The sequence below is a fragment of the Lissotriton vulgaris genome, chromosome 4_1 (genome assembly GCF_964263255.1).
Source record: "Lissotriton vulgaris chromosome 4_1, aLisVul1.2, whole genome shotgun sequence".
Taxonomy (NCBI): domain Eukaryota; kingdom Metazoa; phylum Chordata; class Amphibia; order Caudata; family Salamandridae; genus Lissotriton; species Lissotriton vulgaris.
In genome coordinates, this window is record NC_141691.1 from 1,669,880,411 (window position 1) to 1,669,906,582 (window position 26,172).

At 42.1% G+C, this 26,172-nt stretch overlaps 1 protein-coding gene across 3 annotated transcripts in view; it reads left to right on the forward strand.

Annotated features, from left to right (window-relative positions):
- RALYL (RALY RNA binding protein like) overlaps nt 1–26,172 on the forward strand; it is a 1,731,499-nt gene that overhangs the window by 344,187 nt on the left and 1,361,140 nt on the right. For all 3 annotated transcript variants that reach the window (XM_086965943.1, XM_086965944.1, XM_086965945.1), the window contains exon 2: nt 19,674–19,724. In XM_086965943.1, the coding sequence (XP_086822069.1) occupies nt 19,718–19,724 (7 nt within the window). In that variant the 5' untranslated portion in view covers nt 19,674–19,717. The remainder of the gene's footprint in view (nt 1–19,673; nt 19,725–26,172) is intronic.

Genomic DNA, 26,172 nt, shown 5'->3' on the forward strand with positions numbered 1-26,172 from the left:
ATGCTTGGTGTCAAACAATGTGCCCTCTCATCCCTGACATTAATCTTGTGCCCTGGGTGACTGGGCATGCACCCAGGTGGCTACCTTAGAGGCTGCCCACCTGGTAGCCCCAGCTTTCCTATGTTCTAGCTCCATTTCCAATGCCTGCTGCCACCAAGACTGGCTCCTGACCTGCCAGGCAGTGTGATCACTCCCAGGGGTGCAAAGGCTTGGGCAAGAAGGAGGTCACACCTCCCTCCTCCCAAGCAGGCTAGTGAAGTGGCACACCAAGGCGGTGAGCTTCTAAGGATGCACCACCTCAGATATGAATCAGGGCTGACTCCCAGAGGCGGAAACAGCTCTCTCCTTGCCCCAGGCAGATTTCCATCCGGGCAGGCAGGGAATTAGCTATGCAAAGAGGTTTACACCGCCAGAAGGCTAACCAGATCTCCAGGGTGAGCAGCCTGGTCTGTACCTCACAATTTGATGCCTGCCATCTTTAGGAATAGCAGAATAGAGGGTTTGTGTTGGAAAAGGTGACCTACACCCCCGGATGTGGTCACCTTAGGGGTTGACTAGCTGCAGGTACTAGCTGCCCATTGGCAACTAGCTCCCGCACACCTAACTCCCCTATGTCTAGGATTTAAGGGAATCCCCTGACACCAGAATATTAGTTCTGAACAACTTGCATCAAGTAAGGACCAAGAGAAGACCTGTGTTGCTGATGACAGGACTTTGCCCACAGCACCAAAGCAAAAGAGGGATACTTTGTCCCTGTATCAGCAGACATGGAATTGAGTGATTAAGCCCCATCCATGGCTAAAACCTAGCACTCCCTCAGAGAGGGACCCCTGTATAAACAAGAAGCATCCTCCTACTACCCTAGACTAGTGGCACTAGTCCCCTGCAAACTGCAAGTAAAAACACTAAACCAATCCAAAGAATCGCTGGCCATCGTACCCTCCATGTGATCGTCCAAATCCAGGTGGTTCAGTGCATTGTAGGAGTTGTAGTCTTGGCTGGCGCAAAATTTCAGGCAACTGACTCACTCCCTAGGACCCAGTGAAATGACAGTACCTTTTTGCTGTGCTTACCGCTGCCAAGCCTTGTTGAGTGCCAGTTCAGCAACTAACCCCAACACTGACGCTGAATCTACAGGGAGCACCGTGCAACATTGATCCAACGTCAGCAGTTGTGTATCTGTTACGTTTTAGCATTCTGTTTCTTGCAGCACCATCTAAGTAGTAAAACTAGCATCCCTGTTGTTCCCGTTCAGCACCACAGGCAGCCAGGACATCTCTGCAGCCAGACTCCAATTTATCTGACTGTCATGACCTGGTCCAATGGCCCGCACGACCTTAACCTTGTAAGGGTTGCACGTAACTGGAACTGCAAGTGAACCATTGTAACTAGTGATTCATCCCATTGACCAGAATGTCATATGTTCTACTTATAATTTTGGACTGGCTTTCATATTGCTTCTAAAATATATAACTCTGTTTATACGTATACTATTACGTTCCTTTTGGTATCTAAATTAAGATAAAAATACACTTTGTTTTTTATAAATTTATGTTGTATTTCTCTCAAGGAGTGTCAAATACTTATCGTCCATGTTGGTGCTCTGAAATGCCAGGACTAAGGTAAGGATTTATTCATGTGAATCCAAAGACCATCTTTGGGTCATTGTGCAGATAATACTCAGCTTTCCTACAATACATGTCCTACTTTTAAAATACACTGCAATGGACTGTCCAGGGCCTATCATAGGGATGACTTATATTTATTAAAAAGGAAGGTTTGGGCCTGGTAAGAGGGACAACTTGCCAGGTCTACATAGCAGTTTAAAACTGCACCCACGGACTCTGCAGTGGCAGGTGTGAGACCTGTTTAAAGAGCGACTTAAGTGGGTTGCACAATAAGTGCTACAGACCCACTAGTAGCGTTTGAATTTACAGGCCCTGGGCAAATGTAGTGCATGTTGCTAGGGACTTGAAAGTAAATGAAATATGCTAATTGTGGATAAGCCAATGTTATCATGTTTTAAGTAGAGAGCACAGCACTTTAGCACTGGTTAGCAGTGGTAACATGCCCTCAATCCTTTAAAGCCAACAACAGCAAATTCAGTAGAAAGGGGTCAAAAAGTTTTGGGGTGACCCTGCAGAGAGGGTCATTTCCAGCACTGCCATAGATGCATATTTCACAGATATCTTAGCAGCTGGATGGTGGCTGCTGTTACTGAAGCCTACAGGTGCTATAAAGGAGTGTGGAGGGTCTTTTAGCAAAACTAAGTTTATCCCTGCACTACCTGAGATGCACTGGAGTTTCATGGACCATTGCACAGCAAGTATACCATTGTGTGCTTCTAGAGTCAAAATGAAAGATTGCAATCAGTGTATGACGGCATGGGAATAGTGGCGTAGCTAGTCCGCAGCCTTCGTGTTTGCCGCCTTGCAGCCGCTGCATCAAGTAGCCGGGTGTGGAGGTTGGCGAGAGTGGGGAGGTCACAGCCAACAAAACTCGTGCCGCATGGGGTGGACTGCCCCTCCCCCCCTTGCTACGCCATTGCTGGTCCGGTGGACCATAATCTGCTCTATTCAAGGCAGGCATCCACCTTGCACGAAGTGGAAGCTGTCACAGCTGGCAACTTCTACTTTGTGAATTAGATACCATTTCATGTCAGGTCACTGTATCTGCTCCAGTGGTTTGCAATCACAATTGCAGTTAAGTTCAGGAGATTGCCACTTGTGCTTTTGCTGTTTCAGTGCTTTTGCCAAGAGCAGGTTTTGTTATCACAAAAGTGCTTAATACACCAGGTAAACAATTATTCAAAAATGGAGGGGTAGATATGGAGTTTGCAAATGTAGCAAATGGCTGCAGCTTGCAGTCTCTTAAGATATTATCGAGGATTTCACTTCCATGGATTCACAAAAAAGGTGTAAGGTACTGTTTTATGGTCACAATATAGGAGAAACGCGAATAATGTCACATATCTAAGAATGAATGTTTGTAGTTTTGTTTTACTTGATTAGACATTTTCAAGCATTTGGAGAGCAAATGCACATTGATAGCGCTTTTTATGTCTTGCAGTAGATGCTTTAAATCGCGGACTTTTAGATAATGAAAGGCATGGATTTGTTTGACCCACGAGACTTGTTCAGAAAACCAATTTAGTTGATACTGGACTGCGCTGAAGCAGTTTACAAGGCATGACCAGCATAAGTACCACTGGATAAAAGCCTGCGCTTCTTTCGTACTGGCAATCACTTTGAAAAATAGGATAATGCAAAAATAACTTGAGATGAACAACTACTTCCAGTCAGTGCTTCAATAAAACTAACATCTTGAGACCTTGACCTGAAGGGAAAGTGAAACTCTGGCGAGAAACAGAACATGCATTCCATGCCCTTTGCACTTCATTTATTATCTAAGGGCGAAAGTAGTTGCTGTTGGGTATGACTTATTCTCAATAAAATAATACAAGGAGGTACTATAACAAGGTAAATAAAAAGCTGAAGATATTTATTTTCCATGTAGGAAGTTTATTTCCTGGTCTAAAAAGAATCATGCTTCAACTTGGTATAAATCTAAGGATCTTACAGCCTGATTCATCATAGACCCGTTTTGCGAGTCTATAATAGCGATTCATAAGGAATCGCTATTACAGACTCGCAAAACGGGATTCATGTAGGAATCGCAAAAAGATTTGCGATTCCTACACAATCCTTATTTGCGATTAGCAAATTGCTAATCGCAAATAAGGAATAACTCCCCATTCATTCCTATGGGCCAAAAGGCCCATAGGAATGAATGGGGAGTATTTCTTATTTGCGATTAGCAATTAGCTAATCGCAAATAAGATAGCGATTTAAAGGGTGCCAGGGGTGTCCAAAGGACACCCTGTAGCACCCCTTAAATGCAAATTGAAACAGGGGTTGCGCACACACATGTCCAAAGGACATGTGTGTGTGCAACATGCAACTTAGAAAAATGCTTTTAAAAGCATTTCTCTAAGTTTTCGCTATTTACCACGAGGTTTGACCTCGCGGTAAATAGCGGGCCGAATTTGGAATTCGCAATTTTTTAATGGATGATGAATTGCATTTAAGGAATCTCAAAAAGAGATTCCTTAAATGTAATTCCTCGCAAAATTGCGACATCGCTATTACCGATTTTTGCATTTGGGATGATGAATCCCAAATGCAAAAATAGAGCTCGCAAAGGGCCAGATTCTCAGAATCTGGCCCTTTGCGAGCCGATTTCGGCTTGATGAATCAGGCTGATAGTTAGTTCTCGGTTGTCTTTCACCAAATCTCACTATGGCTATTTTTTTGCAGTGTGCTGTGTGCACTGTAGTAGGAACTGATTTACAGTGTTTCAAGGAAAAATGATGATGTGACCTTCGTATGAATATCAGTTGCATATGCCTTGCTATGCATCCCGGTGCATTTATGCGTTGCACATCAAGCTTAACACTACGGTTTACGCTATTTATTTATTCATGCGTTTTTATACAGTGCAAACTTTACCCGAAGGTGTCAGAGTGCCTTACAATAGAAGCAGTTACATTACATAAGGACTTCAGAGAACATGAATTACACAAAAGATACGATACAGATAAACTATTAACTCAAAAAGAATGATAGTAAGTACATATGTCTACTACAGATACTTGTGGTTAGAGTTACATATAGTTGCAATTTCACTCGATTATTTTTGAAGAAAAGGTGAGTGATTAGGGTTGGACAAATATTGCATATTTACAGAGCATGATCTTCTCGGCATTGCTGGGGTTCTTGCGGTGCTCGTTCAGCCAGGCCTACATGGTGCTGTTGCACACGCGGGCGGTGATCTTGGGCCTGGAGGGATCTCCAAACTGGTGATGGCCATAGGGGTAAAAGGCCGGGTGGTGGTGGGTGAAGGCAGCGTGCGGTAGTCTACAGGTAGATCACCTGCTGGGTGGGTTGTAGACATCTTGCCCTGAGTTGTATCAGGGATTCATGGCAGACCACCCTCTCCACGAGGGTCGATTGAGCATAATATGATGGAGCGCATCAGGAGAGAGAGCTCTGTAGAGTAGAGAAGAGGCCCCTGGCTGCAACGTGAACTCAGGAGCCAGTGTGATCTCTCGAAGGCGCATGTACGGGACAAGACCTGTGGCTGTGGAGTCAAAGTAGTGGACGCCAGTTTCAGACAGACGAGTTGAGTTGTGGGCCAGCTTTAATGTGAGGGGTCAACGGGCCCACCACTCACCTGGGTCTAGCGCATTGGGGGCTGAGTGAGGGAGTCTCAGGGTATCTGAGAGTAGGTGGGTTTTGGGCTCTATACAGGGAAGGCTGCCGCCTTCTTCTTCTCAGCCACAGTGGTTCCTTAGTCCGATGTGCCACTCTACACTAGTGCAGCGGGGACCGGTTGAGTAACATCCGCCACAGGGTAGTTGGGAGAGAAGAGGCAGCGGGACACCTCTCAACCAGTCACCTCCAGATTGAGAGTGAGGCTCACCTGGTCGGCGGCAGTTCCTGCGTCTTAGGCGCCACTCACTTGCAATGGATCGTGGGCCACTCCGCAGCGTTGGTGCCTTAGGTTGTTGTTATCAGTACAGTCCCGCGACCTTTGTTGCGGCACAATGGCCATATGCCCTTTCACTACGATCGCTGCGAGGTCACTGACCTCAGCTACAGAGGGAGTCATTAAGGTGGACCTGCCATCTCTTCCCAGTGCTTAGTAGCCTGAGCTGCACTACCCATGGGCAGAAGGGCATAGAATCTGATTTCACTGTGTTCCTGGTGTGGGAGGTAATTATGGCAAGCATTGGAATCTCACACAGCATTCTTGCAGGAGTGGCCCATGCAGTTAAGAGCAGTGGGGCGGGGGCGTGGTGGTGGGAACTCGACATATGACAAGGGATTTTTTATTTATTTATATTTAACTTGCCCTGGTCGTCTGTCATGTCCCATTACACCCCACCCCACCGCTCTTACCTGCACGGGCTGCTCCTGTATTCTTGCAAAGTATATTAAAAGCTGGGGTGAAAGTAAGTGTTTTATCAATCATAAGATTTTCTTTCGTTTTCATTTTAAAAAACTTGTCTGAATTAAGTCCTTACCAAGAAGAGATATATTTATGTTCATACAATTGTGAATGCTTCTGAAATTGGAATAGGTCACAATGTGTATTACAGGGTCATTTCTGAATAGAAATAATGCTCAGTTATTTTTCACATTTGTTTTTAACTGTATCCCGTAGTGCTTTTAAGGATAGAATATGTCATAGAGAAGTAACAAAAAATCTAATTTGTGTAAAAAGTCATAGGACTTTTTTTTAAAGAAAGGGCAGCAAATGTAATGTTGGGGGCTTCGGAAATTGGTGCCAGTGGTTCAGTAGCCCCTACTCCTGAAGTGGCATATTTTAGGCCAGAAAATTGTGGCAGCGCTTTCTTGAAAAGATTCAAACCATTACCGGGTGCCATTTCTGGAAGCCCCAGTTTGTTCTGGCCACCAAATACCCTGTGTTTTTGGAGGAGTGGTGCGTGCTGCGCGAGCTCTGCCCTTGCAGTTTACGTCTGGTGTGGACTGCATGTTTTTAGCTGGCGTGGTACATTTTTTAACTTCTGGCTGCATTTTGGTTAGAATTTTTATTTGCTGTCAGTAGTAGAAAAATATCTTTCACTAATATTGAATTTTTTTCCATCACTATAACTAGGCCGAGCAGTCCTTTAACAGGGGTGGCGTTTATTTGGTAGATTAAACCTCAGCCATTTTATTTGATTACTGCCAAGAGTGAAAGGTGAGCTTTGTGTAAATTGACAAAATAAATATGCAAATAACGCAAGTAAAACTGTAAAAAAGATGACACATTATCATTTTCTTATACTGTGCGCCTTAAGAAATTACATGATGTGTTTCAAATTGTAAACAGTAACAGGCATTTATTTGTAAAGATTATAATTGACGGAAAGGTTAGTTTACAACTGAAAACAAACTACTTACATTATTGTTATGTTGATTAATATATGTACAGCTTGTTACCGCCATGAAGCGTTTCAAAGCACTCTGAGATCCGAGAAATGATAAAACTGACGAGAAAACCTAGGCTGCTGAATGCTGAAAACAATTCCAGATCTTGAGAAGATTGTGGGGGTGGAGATATATAGGCTAGCATAGAGAAATCGCGCCTGCCTATGAAGCACTGTTGATCTAAGAGGCGACCACACACAGGAAGTTGGGTGTGCAGATGTGTCCTACAGCATTGGCCAATTTTCGTACATCTGAATTAACCACATATTTATAATTAGGGCTCAAGGTTTTACGGTATTTCTTTTTTTAACATTTCCGTCTGTATTTATCCATATTTATTTTTTGGCCATTTCATCTCAATTTATCCATATTTATTGTGTGTTTTGTGTATAAATGAAGTTGTAAAACTGTACATTTACATATTAATTTAACTGATAGACACGATCTCATACTTGTCTGTCGTGATGTAGCTATTTAAGCTGCTTAATATTATTCAACAATACATTCACTAAATATTAACATTGTACCACAAATGTAAGTCAACATATGCCATTGTTTATAGTCATCCTGTTCTTAATTTCCCATGCTGTCCATCTGCTCAGCTGTTGGGCTACAATTCATGAAAGACAGCACGGAGAGTCACTTAAAAAAAGCAACATTTTCGGTATTTTTCCACTTTTAAAAATAAACGCAGACCGAAAACACATTGTTTTCTGTTTATATTTATCTGTAAAAATTGAAAAAAGGGAGACTTATTCATAATACAGTTTTGCAGAAGTGCAGTGGATTACACATATACCCTGAATAGAATTTAAGCAGTAATATTAGCCCCCATATATCAAAGAGAGGCAGAGGAGAACTGAAATAAAACACTGCAATTTTTTATGTCCAGCGTGTTCCTTATTGTCTTCCTGTTTCAAGTATTTCAAGCACATCGGTCTTATTTCGATTCTGGCATCAGTTTGAGAATTTAAATCAATCACTCATTCATGATTGTTTCAGGTGTAAAGCTCTAAAAACAGCACAACAGCCAAAGTAAAATATAAAATACACAATCACATACAAACAAAAGCATTCAAGACACACTAACACAACCCATCATAGCACAAATTACACACCATAACACACAGCATAGGGCAGTATAACACGCCCTAACATAAGAAAGCATAGCACAGCATGATAACACAGCACACCATAATACATGGCAGCTTAGCACAGCATAACACAGCAAAACGTAACAGAGCATAATATAATGCAACACAGTATATCACAGAAAGCACACTCTAAAATAGTACAGAATAGCAGACTGACACAACACGACACAACCTAAATTAACACAGTGTGACAGACAATATGAGCAAAAATAACAGAGTATAACAAACTATGACACAACATACACCCTACCATAATATAACTCAGCATACAACAACAATGAAAAAAACACCTTAAAATAGCACTGCATGGCACAGAGTGACAGAACACACCAAACCCTATCCTAGTACAGCAAGGCACATCATCACTCAACATAACTCAAAATGCATGACAAAACATACCACAGCATAATGCACAATAATGCAGCACACCATGACATAACATAAAATACTCTGACATACCAGAGCATAGCAGGACATAACATAGAACACCTTAATATATAACCAAACATAGCACTGCACTACACAGTATATCACAACGCTCCATAACATAACACAGCAGAGCACAGCAAAATAAAACACAGCACACTATAACATAATAGAGCATAACACAGGACCGCACAGTATGACCGACTGTACCATAACATCCCTAGCAGAGCATTGCCCAACACACACTAACATAGACAGCAGAGCACAGCCTGGCACAATAAAACACAACACGCCTTAAAATTACTCAGATTAGTGCAACCCAAAATAACATAACACACCCTCCCTTAACACAACACAGTATAGCACTACACAACACAATAGATCACAATGTGCAAAGCACAGCATAACATAACATAACAAAACAGCCCACCAGAACATAATACAGCAAAGTACAACTGACAAAGCATGGCACATCATGTTATTACACACCATAGCAGAGCCTCGCACAACATAACACACTCTGATATAGCACAGACTGACTATGCAAAACAGAATATGATACACCACAACACAAGACACCACAACTCTGCACAGCACATCTATTGCACCCTAACATAACACAACACACTAGAATATATCACAGCATAGCACAGCCTGACAGAACATAAGCACCCTAATATAACACAGAATAAAAGTGTGACCGAACATAAAACAACACACTGGAACATATCACAGGATAGCACTGCACAATGCAACATAACAAAGCACACATCATAACATAACACTGCATTGCTCAACATACAAAATACCAAACCCTAAAATCACAGAGCACAGCATGACTCACTGTAATACAGCATACTCTACCTAATGCAGCATATCGCAGCATGTCCCAACATAACCCAATACATCATAACATAAAAAATAGCACAGCATGACACAATTTAACACACCCTAACTTACACTGCATGGCACATCCTGATGCCACATAACACACTCAAACATAACGCAGTATAGCACTGCATGACACACATAGCTCAAGTACTCCTCGAATGGATGCAAATGTACTACTTTTTAGAATTCACAAATATTGGCAGTACTAGGTTTGGAAAGCTGCACCAGTCTCAGATTTCCAAGCATACTACTGGCATTTAAACACCAAAAATGCGATGGGATGAATGCTTGAACATAGTGCAATCACGAACCTGTGTTCAGTCTTAAGGTGTGTACCCTTTTCCTCCACCTGAACACCCGCTGTAACAGCTTTACATGTGATACTAAACCGGCCTTCGGTATACAACTTTGATGTAGATGTGCCTGCCATCTGTCCAAGAGTGAACAGAGAATTTGGGCATAGAATTTGTGAGATAGAACCAGCACCTTAAGTCTTTTTTTTATTACGTTTAATCTGACAATACTGATATTGTAAAATACAAATAATATATGAAATCTCGCACAGAAACTGAATCAGCGTTAAAGCAAACATATCTGACCCATTGCTCTCAGTTTCAGGCACAGTTCATGAATCATCACAGAGTGATCGAAGCTGCTGGTGACCGATAGTGGGGTTTTGTGGTGGGCTTTGCTACTCTTAAACTGATTAGACATTTAAGGGCATGAGGGTATTAAGGGGTTGTCTGCACACCATACTGGCCTGTGAATCGGAGTCAGTATTCTATTTACAGTTCTCAGATAATGGTCCTACCAGCAGCTAGACCACACTCAGACCAGCTTCTTTAGCCACTTTGGAAACTCGGAGGCCATTTTAGATGTACTGATTAAGCCGCTCACACCTGTTCATAGAGATAAAGCTCAGGGAAGTGTCTATTCTTTTATCGATCCCTCGAATGGGAGAAATTAATCGAATTGCTTAGAACTATTGTTGCTTAGCTTGAGCTAAAAATACCTTTCTTGAGACTTTCCTTCAAGTTGCTTTAATACGTCTGTATGTAATACATTAGTGAAGTGAAGTAGTGCGATATCCATGAAGTCCTGGCAATAATTCAAGCGACTGTACTGTAGAAAAATGTAGATGATCACTGCAAACATTAACCTAATTTTTGTGAAATGGAGCAATGTTTTATGTTTTAGAGATTTCCTTTAACATGCTTCGTATTAACCACCTCTATTGTTTAAGGGGAAAGGCATGTATAGAAATGCAGTTGAGAGAATATTATGCTTGGAAGAAAGGAACATATTTTTTTCCAGTACATAAAACACATTATTTTCAAGTACTGGCAACTTCCTGAAAGCTGAATATTTTTAAATAGTTGTAAATTGACTATAAAGATATGAGATGATTGGTGAGGGGGGACATTTTGGCTTCTGTAACATTTCAAGATGGATCCACTTTGTTTTACCAACAGTGAGCAGCAGGTATTGGTAATTTTTAATATCTGTTCACTTAATAAACAACTTTTGTGCTCATCTCTAAAGTAGACAAACAGCACCCCCATGTGGCAGACTGTCATAAGTGCGGGTGTGACAGTTAAGTACTGGAGCGGAGCTTCAGAAACCACTGGTTCAAATTAGTCACTGTGTCTTTGGAATAAGAACTAATGCCCCCAAAGAGTAGTGGTGAGCATTGACCGATAGAGTTAATCAAAAAGAGACTAGCTTAGGTAAAGGGGTTAACAAAATTTAATTTTTAAATTTAAATGACTCAGGTATATTTCGTCAGGGGGTAGTGGCACCTGGTGAGTGTGCTCATGAAGCCCTCACCCACCAACCTAGTTGGTGGCATGCTTCATCATCGGGCCCACCCAGTGACACCTAGCGTGTCCCGGGTGTGCTTCGACGCCTGATTACAGCGGAGCAGGTATGTCGCTGAGTGTGCGGTGAAGAGTGTTATGAATGTGAGTTTAAAACGGCTTGGCGGGGGTCTCAGTACCCGAAGGTGAATTACACTTTAATACCTGGGCCACCGTCAGCGGTTAAAAATAAGGCTGCTGGATGTTAGAGGCGAGTTACGACCTCCCACATCCTTAGATGAGTCAACATGTTTCAGCCAGTGCCTTATGAATATGCTGGCTTTCTTCAGGACGGATTAAAAAATAGTTCAATAAGTGTGTGTAATTAAACTAGTGGGTGTGTGATTCAGACTATGTGTCTACACGCCCTAAGGTGTTTATCTATGTGTGAGAGGGGGATTCCCTTCTCAAAACACCTGTACATGTAACATGTAAAGACAAGGACAAAACATACAAGGGGAAAAGAGAGTTACTTAAAAAGTATTGCATTATATACTTTTGACAGCCGACTTTATAGCGATGAGGGTGCAGGCTATAAGCGGCTACAGTGTAATGGTATTGGTGGTACCATTATGGTGAGGTTCGCACTTGAATTTCGGGGGTGGGGTGGCTAAAACACGGTATTCACAGCATTAGTGCAAGAGTGGTAAAAAAGGAAAGAAAGCTCAGGAATTCTTTCTTACGCTAGTTTTTAAGGAGTTTTTGCCTCAAGGTTGTGAAGTGGCAAGGGGTTGACCCTGTGGGGGAGGAAAGGTTTTGGCCACTTGGATTAGGAGACCTGTAGGAGAGAAAGGTAGCGCTTACCCGTGGTAGAGTTGGTAGTTCATCATACTCACAGCTTTTCTGGCCAGAGCCTGCTTTGGACCTGTAGTTCCTCCTTCGCAGAACCGGTAAGTTATGGCCATTGTTGTTGGGTTTTTATACTGCGGTTGATTGAGTAATTGTTCGCACCTGTATTGTAGGGGAAATGGTAGATAGACTCGAACTGCCGAGTCATGATGCTTGCCCAGGTGCGTAGGGAGCGGTGGCGAGCGTTCGCGCATGCGCAGTGCCTAATGCTCGCAATGCGCATGTGCTGACGGTAGTGTCATGTCCGCACCTGCGCGTTGTGGAAGTGCGCGCGTGTTGTGCAAACGCGCGAAAACCATGGCTTGACCTTTACTGAGAGTGACATGGCAGACATACTGTCTGACCCGTCATTCCAAGCGGACTTCGACATCGCTAACACCATCGCACAGACCACCGATTGGGAGACCCTAACCGAGAAAAAGCGCAACAGAATACGAACCATCCTTCATGGGACTATCTTGGCCCAATACCTCAGAACCAACACGGCTCCAAGGTGCCTTCTCGTAACCAACGCACCCAGGATCTTCCTTGATGATCCTACCTTCAGGAAGGACTGGGCCCAGATCGCCTGGCACTGCACCAGGGACTGGATGATACTCATTATTAAAACAGCTAAGCGATTATCGGATGCTATCATGATCGAAATCCAAGCCACAGAGAGCCATTTCAAAGCCACCATCACTGCATTCAAAAAGAAGCTAGATGACCAAAATAGAGAAATAAATGAGTACAAGGAATACCTGACTCAAGCAAAAATCAAAAAATTTGATAAAGATCTCAAGAAATTCAGCTATGCAAAAGTGTACCCGTATTCAGAAGAGGACTAGACACCACAAACCAAGGACACCAATATGTCCAACTCTTCAGGTGATGATAGCTCCATTTCCAGCGACTCGAGCAGCGGATCACAAAAACGAGGAGGAGGAGGAAGAGGACGAAGAGGACAACGTTGGCCTAACACTTGGCAAGGAGGACAACAAGGCCATTTCTACGGCTTCCCACCAAACCTTGGTCACATGCAGAATCCCTACTATGGTTTCCCACCAATGTATCCCCCGGGACCAATGCCATTATTCGCAGGCAACCAGGGCCCACACATTCCTTTTTTAGGACAGGGCCGGAGAGCTCGGGGGCCGCCGAAGACCAATCCAACAACACACGCAGGTCCACTGAGCCGAAGAGGAGAACCCAGTGAGCTCGAACACACGCCAGAAGGCGAAAGAAGCAACGCCAGGACCGAGCAAACACTGAACCCTACCGTCCAGCCATCACTGGTATTTAACCTATCCAGTACCCCATTGTCTCACAAAGAACAGTCAGTCCTGGAAAAAGGACTGTCATTCGTGCCAACCACCAGACTCGACAAATTCAAACTACATGTTGAATTGGCGCAATTTTTCAGAAAACTCAAATTGAAATCTTTTTTTGAAAAACCAACCCCAGAAAGTGACCAACCCCACGAGAACCCCAACATCACGGGTCTCAGGACCAAATCAATGTTTGTCCCACCGCCCTCCACCATCCCTCCCGAAATCACAACGTTTGAACAAGCTGTATACAATGACATTGAGAACCTCAACCCGATCAACTAGCGTAAGAAAGAATTCCTGAGCTTTCTTTCCTTTTTTATCACTCTTGCACTAATGCTGTGAATACCGTGTTTTAGCCATCCCACCCCCGAAATTCAAGTGCGAACCTCACCATAATGGTACCACCAATACCATTACACTGTAGCCGCTTATAGCCTGCACCCTCATCGCTATAAAGTCGGCTGTCAAAAGTATATAATGCAATACTTTTTAAGTGACTCTCTTTTCCCCTTGTATGTTTTTTCCTTGTCTTTACATGTCACATGTACAGGTGTTTTGAGAAGGGAATCCCCCTCTCACACATAGATAAACACTTTAGGGTGTGTAGACACATAGTCTGAATCACACACCCACTAGTTTAATTACACACACTTATTTAACTATTTTTTAATCTGTCCTGAAGAAAGCCAGCATATTCATAAGGCACTGGCTGAAACATGTTGACTCATCTAAGGATGTGGGAGGTCGTAACTCACCTCTAACATCCAACAGCCTTATTTTTAACCGCTGACGGTGGCCCAGGTATTAAAGTTTAATTCACCTTCGGGTACTGGGACCCCCGCCAAGCCGTTTTAAACTCACATTCATAACACTCTTCACCGCACACTCAGCGACATACCTGCTCCGCTGTAATCAGGCGTCGACGCACACCCGGGACACGCTAGGTGTCACTGGGTGGGCCCGATGATGAAGCATGCCACCAACTAGGTTGGTGGGTGAAGGCTTCATGAGCACACTCACCAGGTGCCACTACCCCCTGACGAAACATACCTGAGTCATTTAAATTTAAAAATTAAATTTTGTTAACCCCTTTACCTAAGCTAGTCTCTTTTTGATTAACTCTATATAACCCCGGGGATATGGACTAGCTTTCTGGTCCTCTCTCTCTCTCTTGATACACGAGCATTGACCGATGCCATGATTTTTGCACAATTATGTGACAAATTACGTGTGGTACCTGTCTCAGATAAATGGCAGATTGTTATTGTTCTGTTAACATATTTTACTATGGAATTAGGAGTGGAAAAATATAGTGTTATATTATCTCCATTTCCAATTTAATTGGGTTATCGTTTGATATGTTTTGTATCTGGAAAGCATAGCACTGCATGGGTAAAGGAGTTTTCCCTGTATCGGTATGTGTTAAAGCCCCTAGAACAGTGACTTGTAAGGAGGAGGAACATTTTAAAGGATGTTAGTTTTCAAATATATGATGGATTTAGTGCCACCTACCGCAGGGTCATGTGAATTACATTGCATACAATTTTTAATGGGTGTGAAACTTGCTTCTTAAATATTCATATACATGTCTTTAATGAACCCTCCTACTCTGTCAGAGAAACCTCTAATTACCATTCTTTGTCAGTAGTTGATGCAAGTGGTTTCGGTTATGTGTTTCATTGTCAAATATGCTTTATTGTAACTGCCATTGCTTCTGAAACGCCAAGTCTTGCTAACGTTTCGATTACTTCTGATTTAATAAGTGATATGTGTTGATTTGCAGAGTTAAATGCATCCCAATTGTGTGATTGTGTGTAAAGAAGTGTTTCTACGAAGCAGTTGTTTTTATAGGAAATGATGTCTGGATTTCCAACACAAGTAGTTCTACATAGACTTGCAGAACTTTATATGTAAAAGAATCAGGACCGGTGCCTAAAGCTCTGCTTAGAAGGCTGCGCCGGTGAAATTAAATGTCGAAATGCATCCTTAATCCGCTTGCAGACACTGTCTGCCCTTTATCTTACTCTTGCTGGTCCCTGCTTTCCTTTTGTGCCAGTTTTTCCTCTTTCCCTTTCCTCCTTTTTCCCCATTTGTGTGTTTTCCCTCTCTTGCTTTCTATGAATATCAGATGAGCAGAGGTGTAGCTTAACCAGTGAGATTTGGTTGGTGTAAATCTCTAGCTTCCCTTCTAAAACAACTGTGGGCCGCAGGGTGAATAATTGAAAAAGACCATGGTTCAAGTCGGACTGATCTCAAGAGAAGTAGGGTCAGTAATGACTTGCATTAGGAGGGCCTCTGGGGCTGATTTAGAGTTTGGCAGACAGGTACTCCATTGTAACAGTGATGGAGAACCCTACCTGCTAAACTCGAGGCCCTACTACCCGATTTAGAGTCAGGTGGACCCCCCTCCCCCTCCCCGTTTTACGCCAGCAGAGTAAAATTTGAGAGTGGACAGTTGGATGGCTTTTTTATTTTTTACTATCCAGTTATTACTGTATCTCATGGCCGTGAGGGACAGTAAAAAAGACAAGCATTTGCAATGCAATGGGTCTTGCTTTTTATAAACCTTGACCTATTGGTATTGTAACTAAAAATGACTTTTATTATTGCAGTTTTTTTTAACACATAAATAAAAAGCATTTCATTTACAACGGCAATGGCTCAAAACCTCGCAATTGCAAGACCTATTGCATTGCAAATGCTTGTTGGTTAGAGGGACAGACACTGAGGAAAAGGAGGCGGTGGTCACTAAAGGATGGAGGGCAGGTGGAGGGGTGTAAATCTAACCGTATAATACATTTATAAGTGCCACTTGCATACAAGAGGATCAACAATAGTTGCTCTTGGAAATGCACCCCGAACATGAGGCTACAATTGCGAGCAGATGTCAGCAGCGAGAGACTAATTATATCATGAGCAATACGCCATACTGTGTCTGACACCACAAGACTCTCACAGCTTTGATTTTAATTCAATCTAGGTTCTTCTGGTCGTTTGTGCTTTAATATTTTGTTTATTCGGTGGTCAAAGGACACAGGTGTAACTAGATCCTGAAATAAGGCAGACAGCAAGTTGGGTTATTTTAGCTAAGCGAGAATAGTCAGCTTCCTTCCTCATACTCTGCATCCGGGGCGAGAAGCACAGGTCTGCGGCTGCGGAATGCTCCGGGAGGGTAAGTGGTGGCATAAAAGTCTGCAGAGAGAAGCAAAGCACCACCCCCCACCTTCGGCTAAACTGCATTTAGCACCAGCTTTTTCAGGGATTTCGGAGCCACCACCTTGATTTTGGGGATGAGGGTTGGAGAGGCACCAGGATGAGAGAATTTCCACTCTTTTCTCTCTCACTGCGCGAGAAATGCGTTGCTTGAATTTTCACATGCTTACACTGTCTCAAAACGCTCTGAAGCGGCCACAGGGGAGCCGATCGGCGCTACAAGAAACACCTAAACTATCACTTTCAGCCTTATCGCTGTAACTGCGCTATACACAACCCAAAGTATGGCCTTCTTTGTGTGCCCTGTTACCCATTATCAGTGGGACAGGAAAGAAGGAATTTCTCAGTGTTTGAGGCGGTCCTTTAGGTAAACTATGCAGGCGCCCATTTTCTCACAGTCTTGCATTTGATTGCCCTTGGCCTCTCCTCCCTGCTTGCTCAGATTGGGACTATCAGGCACTGTTCAAACCGTCCAAACAGCCCATTGTATTGAAGAGCCAGGCCTCTGATAATGACCTGAGCTGAAGGGAAGGACCCATAGGAAAAACAAGCCTGGGAGTGGTGCGAGTAGTGCACTTGTGCTCGCACCGCAAAGAATTTAAGGAATGCAGCAGGCACAGTGCGGGGTCGCTGCTTGCTCCCGAGCTCCTGAGGCCAGGGGAGAGAGAAGGTGGGACATGCACCCGCCTTTGGCCAATTGCGTGCTGTCTTTCTTAGAAACACCCACGTAAAGGCCAATAGCGGGTCAGCAACAAAAAAAAAGCACACGCACAAGAGTGTGGTACGAGTTGGAAGTCCTTACTAGAAGCCTCGCAGAGCAACACATGCGTGCTGGCTCAGGCGAGACCTAAAAAATAACCCTCACACCATGGAATAAAGCTCCCATGGTGTGGGTGAACACTTATTATTTTTTAGTACTCCCAGTTTGGGTGATTGTTTTTGAAAAATAAAAATCTTGGCAGAGTTTGAGGGCCAGCTGCCATCTTTGATGGAGATGTCTGTCAAACATATCCTACATTGACAGGAACCACCATAATGGTGGTTCCTTCCAATGCAAAGATGTCTGGGGGCATCTCTAAATTTAGTGGGCAGAGCAAACGAACAGTTCCAACGTAAAATCATCCACCACACAGTCTTCCTTTAATCCATCTGCCAAAGTCTTTATCAGGCCTTTTCTCTAGAGTGGCACAATGGGCAAACAATTATGGTTTGATATGCTACCCTGAGGGATTGCTTGTGGTTAGACTATTGGCAAGCATCCATCCCATCAACTTTTTGGTGATTAACTGCCAGTAGTATGCCTGGAAATCTGAGACTGGTGCAGCTTTCCAAACCTAGTGCTTCCAATATTTGTGAATTCTAAAATTTGTATATTTTCATCAATTTGAGGAGTACTTCTAAGGCTGCATATTTGTTACTTTTTCGGTGTACTAGTCACTATATATTTAAGTTCCAGATCTAAAAAGTGATCAATTTTAAACCTTAGTGAAACCAGGAGACCCAACCCAGGGCCCTCAGACCCAACTACCAAGCCAAGAATGCATTTATTTGGGGAGTGACATGCCAACCACACTCAGTGTCTTTCTCTTCTCCAAATAAACAGAATATAGCTTGTGTCCTGCCACGACTCAATCCACCTTTGTTACTGCCTTCCATTCTCCCAAATACACCCATTACACCAGGTGCCTTTCCCATCCTAAACCAACCATGAAAACACCCTCTCCACCCAATCGATAATAGAAGCACACTAATTGGCTATCAGCAACACTCCCCCACCACCTTCAAAATATCCCTTTTTCATTCGTGCTAGAAAATCTAATGTTTGTTTCGTGTCATCCCCCCCAACCACCATCTGTGCATCCCACTTATCTCCCCTCTCTTCTCTCCAGCAAAGAGAGTGTGTCACACTGCCAGCAGTTCTGCAATAGCCGCTCTTCTGCATGGCCCAGAATTACCTGTCAATGTGACCTAGCGCAGCCCATCCTTACAGGTGAGGCAATGGTTAGCATTCCTCCATCTCACTTGAGTTTGCAGTGGGAGAGAGAGTGGACTGTGAAGCCGCTTTCCACCATCTTCCATGGTCTCTGGGGCGCAGGTAAATCGGCAGACTGGCAGACTGGCAACCACCTGATTCCTTATTTTGATCTCAGAGCAGAGAGTACAACTCATGTTGTACTGCTCTGATATCAGAGCAATGAATAACCGGGCTTCAAAACGAAGGTTCTTTCTAATTTCTTCAATGCATAGGACTCAAAGGATTAAACACAGTTCGAATTAGTTCAAAGCTCTCACCAACACATAGATTTACATGGACATATCTTAGGGGTGGATTTTGAATGAGGATAGCAGTGGTGTAGCGACTGTTCCATGGGTCCTAGTCAGCCGCGGCCCATGCAGGTAAGAGTGGTGGGGACAGGTTGGGGGGATTCGACCGAGGATCACAACGGAAATTTAAATGAATAACTAATGTCCCCTCGTCGTCTGTTGAAACCCCCCGCCCTGCCCCACACTCTTACCGGCAAGGCCCGCGGCTCGTCCTAGTGCAAGCAGGGAAAATGGCCACCCTGAATCCTGTTTGGTTAGTAAAGGATATTACAGTGCTACAATAAACTTGGATAAGTAGGCCATCCAAACCAATGGGCCCTGGTTCTACTGCACCTGCTGCCCTTTTGGTAGCTTTGCCTCTAGAGGAAAACACCAGGAAAAGAAAACTAGCCCTGCATTGACAGAGAAAATCACACTAATTTGCCATCGGTAATGTAACATTTTCACAAAGGAAATGTTCTTAATTTCATAGGATTGTTCTGAAAGAAGAAGCCGACTGTTCAACACAATTGTAAAACTGTTATTAATTCTCCAGAACGCCTCTGAAAAGCATTCATCCATGGAACTTTATTACACTTGTGAAATTGACAAATGTGTGTGATTCTTTTAACTGTCCAAGGTTGACTTGAGATTCTCTCTCTCACTTTTTTTTAGCACATTGAAGGGAAGAAGACTCTGGCATCTGTATCATCAGCTGAATGAAAGGTAACTTATTTTTTATGCATATCAAATGAGTTCCCAACAGCGAGCAAGTGAGAATATGTTTGCAGTCATTTCTGATCGGGGACGTTGCATCTGCACATGGCATTAATGGGCTGTGAGCTGCACTATATCAATATGACAGCTTCTCGCGCCTCGTGATGGGTACCACACTGTCTCATAGTGCAGTTAATAGATACGCTTCATCATCCCAGAGACCAACTTGCCTCAGTTTCATCATGATGTCATCTAATGTTTCATTTTGAAAGAACCATAATATTACAATGAGAAGATTATGAAAAATGGAATTCAATATTTTCATTTTGACTACTGCACTCAACATAGTCAAACTATTACTTTTTCTGTCAAGTGCCCAAGTCAGAAAGTGAGTGGTGAACATATAAGTCTAAGTATTTTAACACTGGGACAAAAGTGTGACTTTGCTATTTGTGATGTGAATATAGTGGCTTGAAAAGATTGTAACAGTTTCTCTCATTGGCTAAACTTCGTTACTTTTGCTGAATACCCTATATTTTATGCCTCTCCATCCATCCTAATTGCACCACAATCATGACGAGATGCATCTCAGCATGGACGGAGGAGGTAGTCTGTGGCAAACTTTACAAGCCTGCCACCGGAGTAACCGAGAACAGTCCTGACCTTTTAACAACACGTTCTAAATTCTAATTCTTCACAGAATTTGGTTGAACGTAAATATATTTTGCATATATGTTTTCCATTTTTATTATTTTTAATTAATTGACACGATTGCATTTTTACGTTTGTAGCTTACATAGCGGACTTTGACCTGGATTGAGCACTTACAAATATTTGAAATTACAGAACCCTGATATGAGATTGCACCTGCCGCTGGAAGATCACAAGCATTATAATATGTTTACATGTTTTTCTCATTGGAGTTGTGGCTAAAATGTTTGTAATAACATAGGTTTATACGGAAGTCAAACTGTGCAGGAAAATTAGTATCAGAATAACAAAGCAATGTGTAAAATGTGCCCTGCCGTCTTCAATAGGTCCAGTTTTCAGGGCTGCAAAAAAGGACTCCTGTCATCAATTTTGCATTACCCCTGTGTGGGGATGCATTTATAGAACACCCCATCAGCAAGTCTTTCCGCTTTGATTTGTACATTTTTACATTTTTGCTGCATATCTCTCTAAATATTTTAATATATTTAAAAACAAGATTATTTAGAAAATTAGCGATCTGCTCAAAAAGCTATTACCGATGTGGCAGAAAGAACTACCTAAACTATTAACTGGTAACTCTGCAATGTGGAAGAATAAAGTCAAAACAAATTATTGCAATAACGAAACGAAATCCCATCGCTACAAATTTATTATAATTGGCGACAGGTAAAAAAAGGTATAAGCAAAATCAGAAATATGTTTGCATCAGAAATATGTTTGCCTCAGCGTGTGTCATCAACATGGGATTGCCACATTCTTATGTGCACAGTTTAAAGTAACATTTGAAAGACTATTAACTCTGGAGAAAGGTCATACAGTAGGACTGCAAGTTGATGCAGAATGGTGTGGAAGCAGCAAAATAATTGAGGGTAGGAACCACAGACTGTGTTGTTCTTAATAATTAATAATCATCTCTAGGAACCCACTGGGGAAGGAGCGACTGAATCTGCTGAGAACAGTTTATTCTTCACAGTTGCCCAGATTGTAAAATGTGTGGACAACCACATGGTCAGCTGGGCAGTTAGCTAGATTATTGTGCCCAAGCAATGTATGTTTTGGCGGTGGGGATTGGGCGAGAGCAGACTACCATTAATGGGTGGAGGAAATCTCACTATTACCTCATATCACTTGTAACCTTTTGCTAAGTGATGCAGGGAACAGAAATGTATAATCTCTGGAATGTATTCAAGAAACACGGGACTCCTTGGTTCGATAAGGTTACTGGGGCAGGAAAACATTCTCAATAGAAACCAGCACCCTCGTTAACCTTGCAATAAAATTTTTGTTGTAAACATCTCTCAGAAATGCACAAAAGCATGTACGAAACAGAGGATTGTGATAATTATTTCAATCCTTTATTATGCTGTACACAAATCTATTTTGCAGTATGTTATCTTTCTTTTGTAAAAACGTTATTATTTTTAACTGGACTCTACATCTTCATTGTTTTTGGCACAGGTTGCAATGAAAACAAAATAAAAATTGATAAAATAACATAGCATATGCTCTCATTCACAACCATACACACTGCATACAACTCATACATACAGAAAGTTGTTAAAAAATGATTTTCTGTAACCACATAGGTCTTAATTGTATTCTATAAAATCACAAATTAGTTTATATTCAACTTCAAAATCACGTTTATATTGCTTTATACATAATTAAATATTCATAAATATTAAATAATCATTCATCTTATTTATTGAGAACTGTGGCTAACATGTTGTGCTTTCATTGGGCGTTTCGGCTTGAAAAGCCTGCCTCAGGAACACCACATTCTCCAGACAGAAAATGTTTCCATAAGCTGCAGTTACATACAGTCGTGCTAAACTTTACTTCATAATGAATAAAATATCTAACAAATAATTGAGTCTACGAGGAAACCTCTATCCCAAAAACCTTTGCCATAAGGAGACATTTTTTCACTACTCGGGCGACAGCAAGAAGAGAAAAACTGCCACCAGGCAAAGCATAGGGGTATTTCGGGATAGTGGTTTCCTTGTAGACTCTATTATTTGTTCGTTATTTTATGCATCTCTGAAATTTATCATAAGATGTACGTGAAGATTTGGGGAGACTTTTTCTTGACAGTATTGAATTTAACTAAACCACATTTTTTTACCATCATCAAACATTTTATTCGGTTTATAGCAAGACAAAGCATCAGTTGTTACATACAAAAATAACTTTAAAAAGTATATTTAGATATAAATCATGCTGAAACTATAACAGTAAAATAGATCACATATATGAGCTTAAAGTGTCTCTACATGATTGTTTTCTAAGGACAAGCCTGTCATAAAGGACGCAATATTTGTAGCTACCAGGTTGCTTATAAAACTAGAGGGATCAATCGCGGCCCATTTCCTTTTATTTCCATTCAACCCTGACGGGATAAAATTAGCAATTATACCTGTGTTGGAGATCGAATGTGAACTAATCGGTAATTTTAAGATTACCGGATTGTGATCGCTAATGCAAAGGTTTTTTTAACTTTTGATGCAATTGTAATAGAAACTAACACAAAGAGGCCACCTTTAGCTCTGCCCCTAGTCGAACTTGTAGCTGCCATACCGTAAGATGCAAACCCATCAAAGCATATTGGATTTGTAAACCAAGTCTCTTTAATACATACAATCAGGACTTTTTTTAAACATAATTATCCCAGTCCTCAGGGGTTGTTTTGTTGGCCAGAACAGCAATATTCCATGATACAATCGTTACTTTAGATGGGTCTTGATCATTGGAAGGAAGAAACTCTTTTCCTGGGTATGTATGTCTTTTATTCAGAAATGATGAGCTATGGGCTATTAAAAATGTCACTGTGGTTGCATCCTTTGTTGCTACAATCTCAGTGCCGTCAGGGTATGTAGGTCAATCCATCTCCTCCAGACCATCTAGAGCTGCAAAACGGTTGTTAGTAGGGCTAGAGAATCTCCGAGCCGGTGTAATCGTTGTTTCTACAAGGGGCCATAGTCTTGGTATTTGTGCCATAGAGTTAGGTCTATAAAAATATCCCAATGGTACTACTTTTATGTTGCTCTTAAGGCACTCATTTGAAGGATACATATTCTGGAGTGACTGAAGGGTATTCCTAACCATGTAGGAGTTTCTAAAATTCAGTACAATCCAATTCTCTTTCACGGTATTTGGGGAGTTTCCACTCCACCCGACTCTCCTCATCAAGATTTCATTGAATAAGGTATTTGCATCAGGTAACCGTTGTGCTATTGAATGGACTGCCTCATTTTTAAGATCCCCCCAGGATTCCTTTGTCATGGATCTCAGGCCGGGGAACCCAGTTAGGATCAAGACATATGGTGTAGCCTCTGGCGGAAGGTGTAATGTGTTCTTAGAGTACTGAATATTTAAATTGTTCCTCCTATTCAATCCCTGGCTTAGAGACCTCCCCCTAGTGTTAATGGGGTTTCCTGGCTGTTCATTGGTGGTATAGTTTAAAGTGGAAATTATATTCTCTCTCTCAGATTGAGCTGGTTTTTTTGAGGGGGGAGCCTGGTTAAAATCAACTTGCTATACGTTTGGGCCTGACATTATTCTTAACATCTCCTTGTCTTGCCCAATTGGTTGTCTAACTAGTAGGGACATTTGATTCTTAAGTAGTTTCAGTGCCTTTTTGAATTTAATTTACAAGCAATCCAATTTTTGGGTTGCCACCTCTAAGACCTGCTCCATCATTGCTTTTACACTTTTGATTTGTTCACTCAAGGCTTGAATGCGAGAAAAGCTTTCCATTGAGACAATCTCAGGTGATCTAGGAGCTTTATTAGGTCCCCTTTTCTTTTTAGATGGAGGGGACTTGTTTAATGAGAAACTTGACCAATAGGGGACTGTAGGCATTTGATATACATGGATTCAAATTTGGTGCAGTCTCCACTGCAGTATTCATAATTTCCGGCTTGCCTAGCTCAGGTGCTTTTATTGTGGCAAGAACTTCTAGGCTCGCCCACTGTGTGTACATCAGCCTTTCCTCTACATCCAGAATCTCTTTGTTTGATCCTTAACATAGTTCCTGTTAAATAACTTGTAACAGAGCTTGTGGTGATGAAATTGCCTTCCGTTGGGCCAAAGTTTGTCGTTATCCTTCTCTGCCCATTATTAACACATCCAGAAATGATTGCACTCAAATAGGCACACTTACATCTCAGGGCTCCAGATGAAAAGGGAAAGGCCCAACCCAGCCTCCTTCAGCCACGGACAGGAACAGATGGGCCTGCTTTTGGCCCGGGCTTAGCCCGCGTGCATCCTGCAAGGTGGTAAATGGGCAGAGCTTTATAGCGTGGTTTGCAGCCTCCAGCAGTGATTGCCAACACCTCCTGGTGCTAGGCAATCTGGGGCCTGGAGTCCCCCTGCAGCCGCACACAAACATAGCACCCTCCAAATTTAGTAAAGTGAGGACATTCTGACATGAGGGTCAGACTGAAGGCTAATCTTCATAGAAGTGGACATATTTGAGGTAATGTTTGACTACTGTTCTGAGGTAAACCATCTAGTGATGATGTCTGTTTGTTGATATTTTAAAAGTGTTTTTGTGTTTTCTTTATGTTTCTTAAAATTTGTTTGGAACATTTACTTCTCATTTAGTTATCAATTTGATAAAGTTGCAAATTAGCTCTGATATATTGAATTACATGTACAGACACATACAAGGTATAAGAACACTTCAATTGACAAAAACCCATATCAGCTTTTTATCAACACTGTTCATGTTGAGTGGATGCATATTTGGCAGGTGTAATGGAGGATGCTCTGTGAATATACTCCGTGCTGTAAGTGGAATGAAAAAGCTGAGGGATCTTTAAAAGGGGAATGTCCAAAGAACTATAACTAGGAATATTTTCAAAGAAGCATGGCTCATATATTTAAAGGCATGGCTTAACCATGTGAACTAAACTGTTGCACTTCACACAACAGGCCTACTGACCAATATCTGTGTGCCTGTCACACACAAGGACAAGCACATTTATCTAAAACAAAGCAGAGATCTTGGTCTTGCCAATGCTTGTTAGATGTATTTGATAAATAAGAGCAATGATTTTGTTGTGATTAATTTGTATTGAAAATATTTAATTTCTGAAAATATGAGACAGTGAGTTAAACGTTACTAAATTATGTGGAAAGGTTAGTGGCCTCCAAATTATCTCAGGTTCTCCACTTCACACAGCTTTCTTCTGCAGCCTCTCACTTTGGAACACACTTATTCCTCTTCTCCCCACAACCTTCTGAAATCCTCTATTTGCATATCTCATATTTTTCCACAGTTACCATTGGCATATATTTGATTATTGCTCTGTGCACTTTGCAGAGAGATAAAAGAAACGGGTGTGCTTGGAGTCTGCACACCTCTGAGATCCACAGACAGGTACTGTGAGGAACTCACAATTACATCAACCTCAACTTGAAAGCTGTCAATTGTTTGATGTCATAGGCACCCACTCACTACCTGAACACACCCGGATGCCTGGTGGCAACCCATTTCAAAGTATACACTATACGAGAGTCATATGTTGCGTGATAAACTACTGAAACACATGATCTTGTAAAAAAAGCAAAGAGTCTTGGGGAAAGCAAGATGAAGTAAAGTATGTGAAATGTAAAAGAGGACAGCTTTGCTGACATGGATTACCATAAGGGTTTCTGCAGTCATTGTTGAGAAATCTATCAGCATACAAGACCTCATTTCCCTTTGGAGGAAGTTTTTAAAAGATTCATTAGCATGATTAGG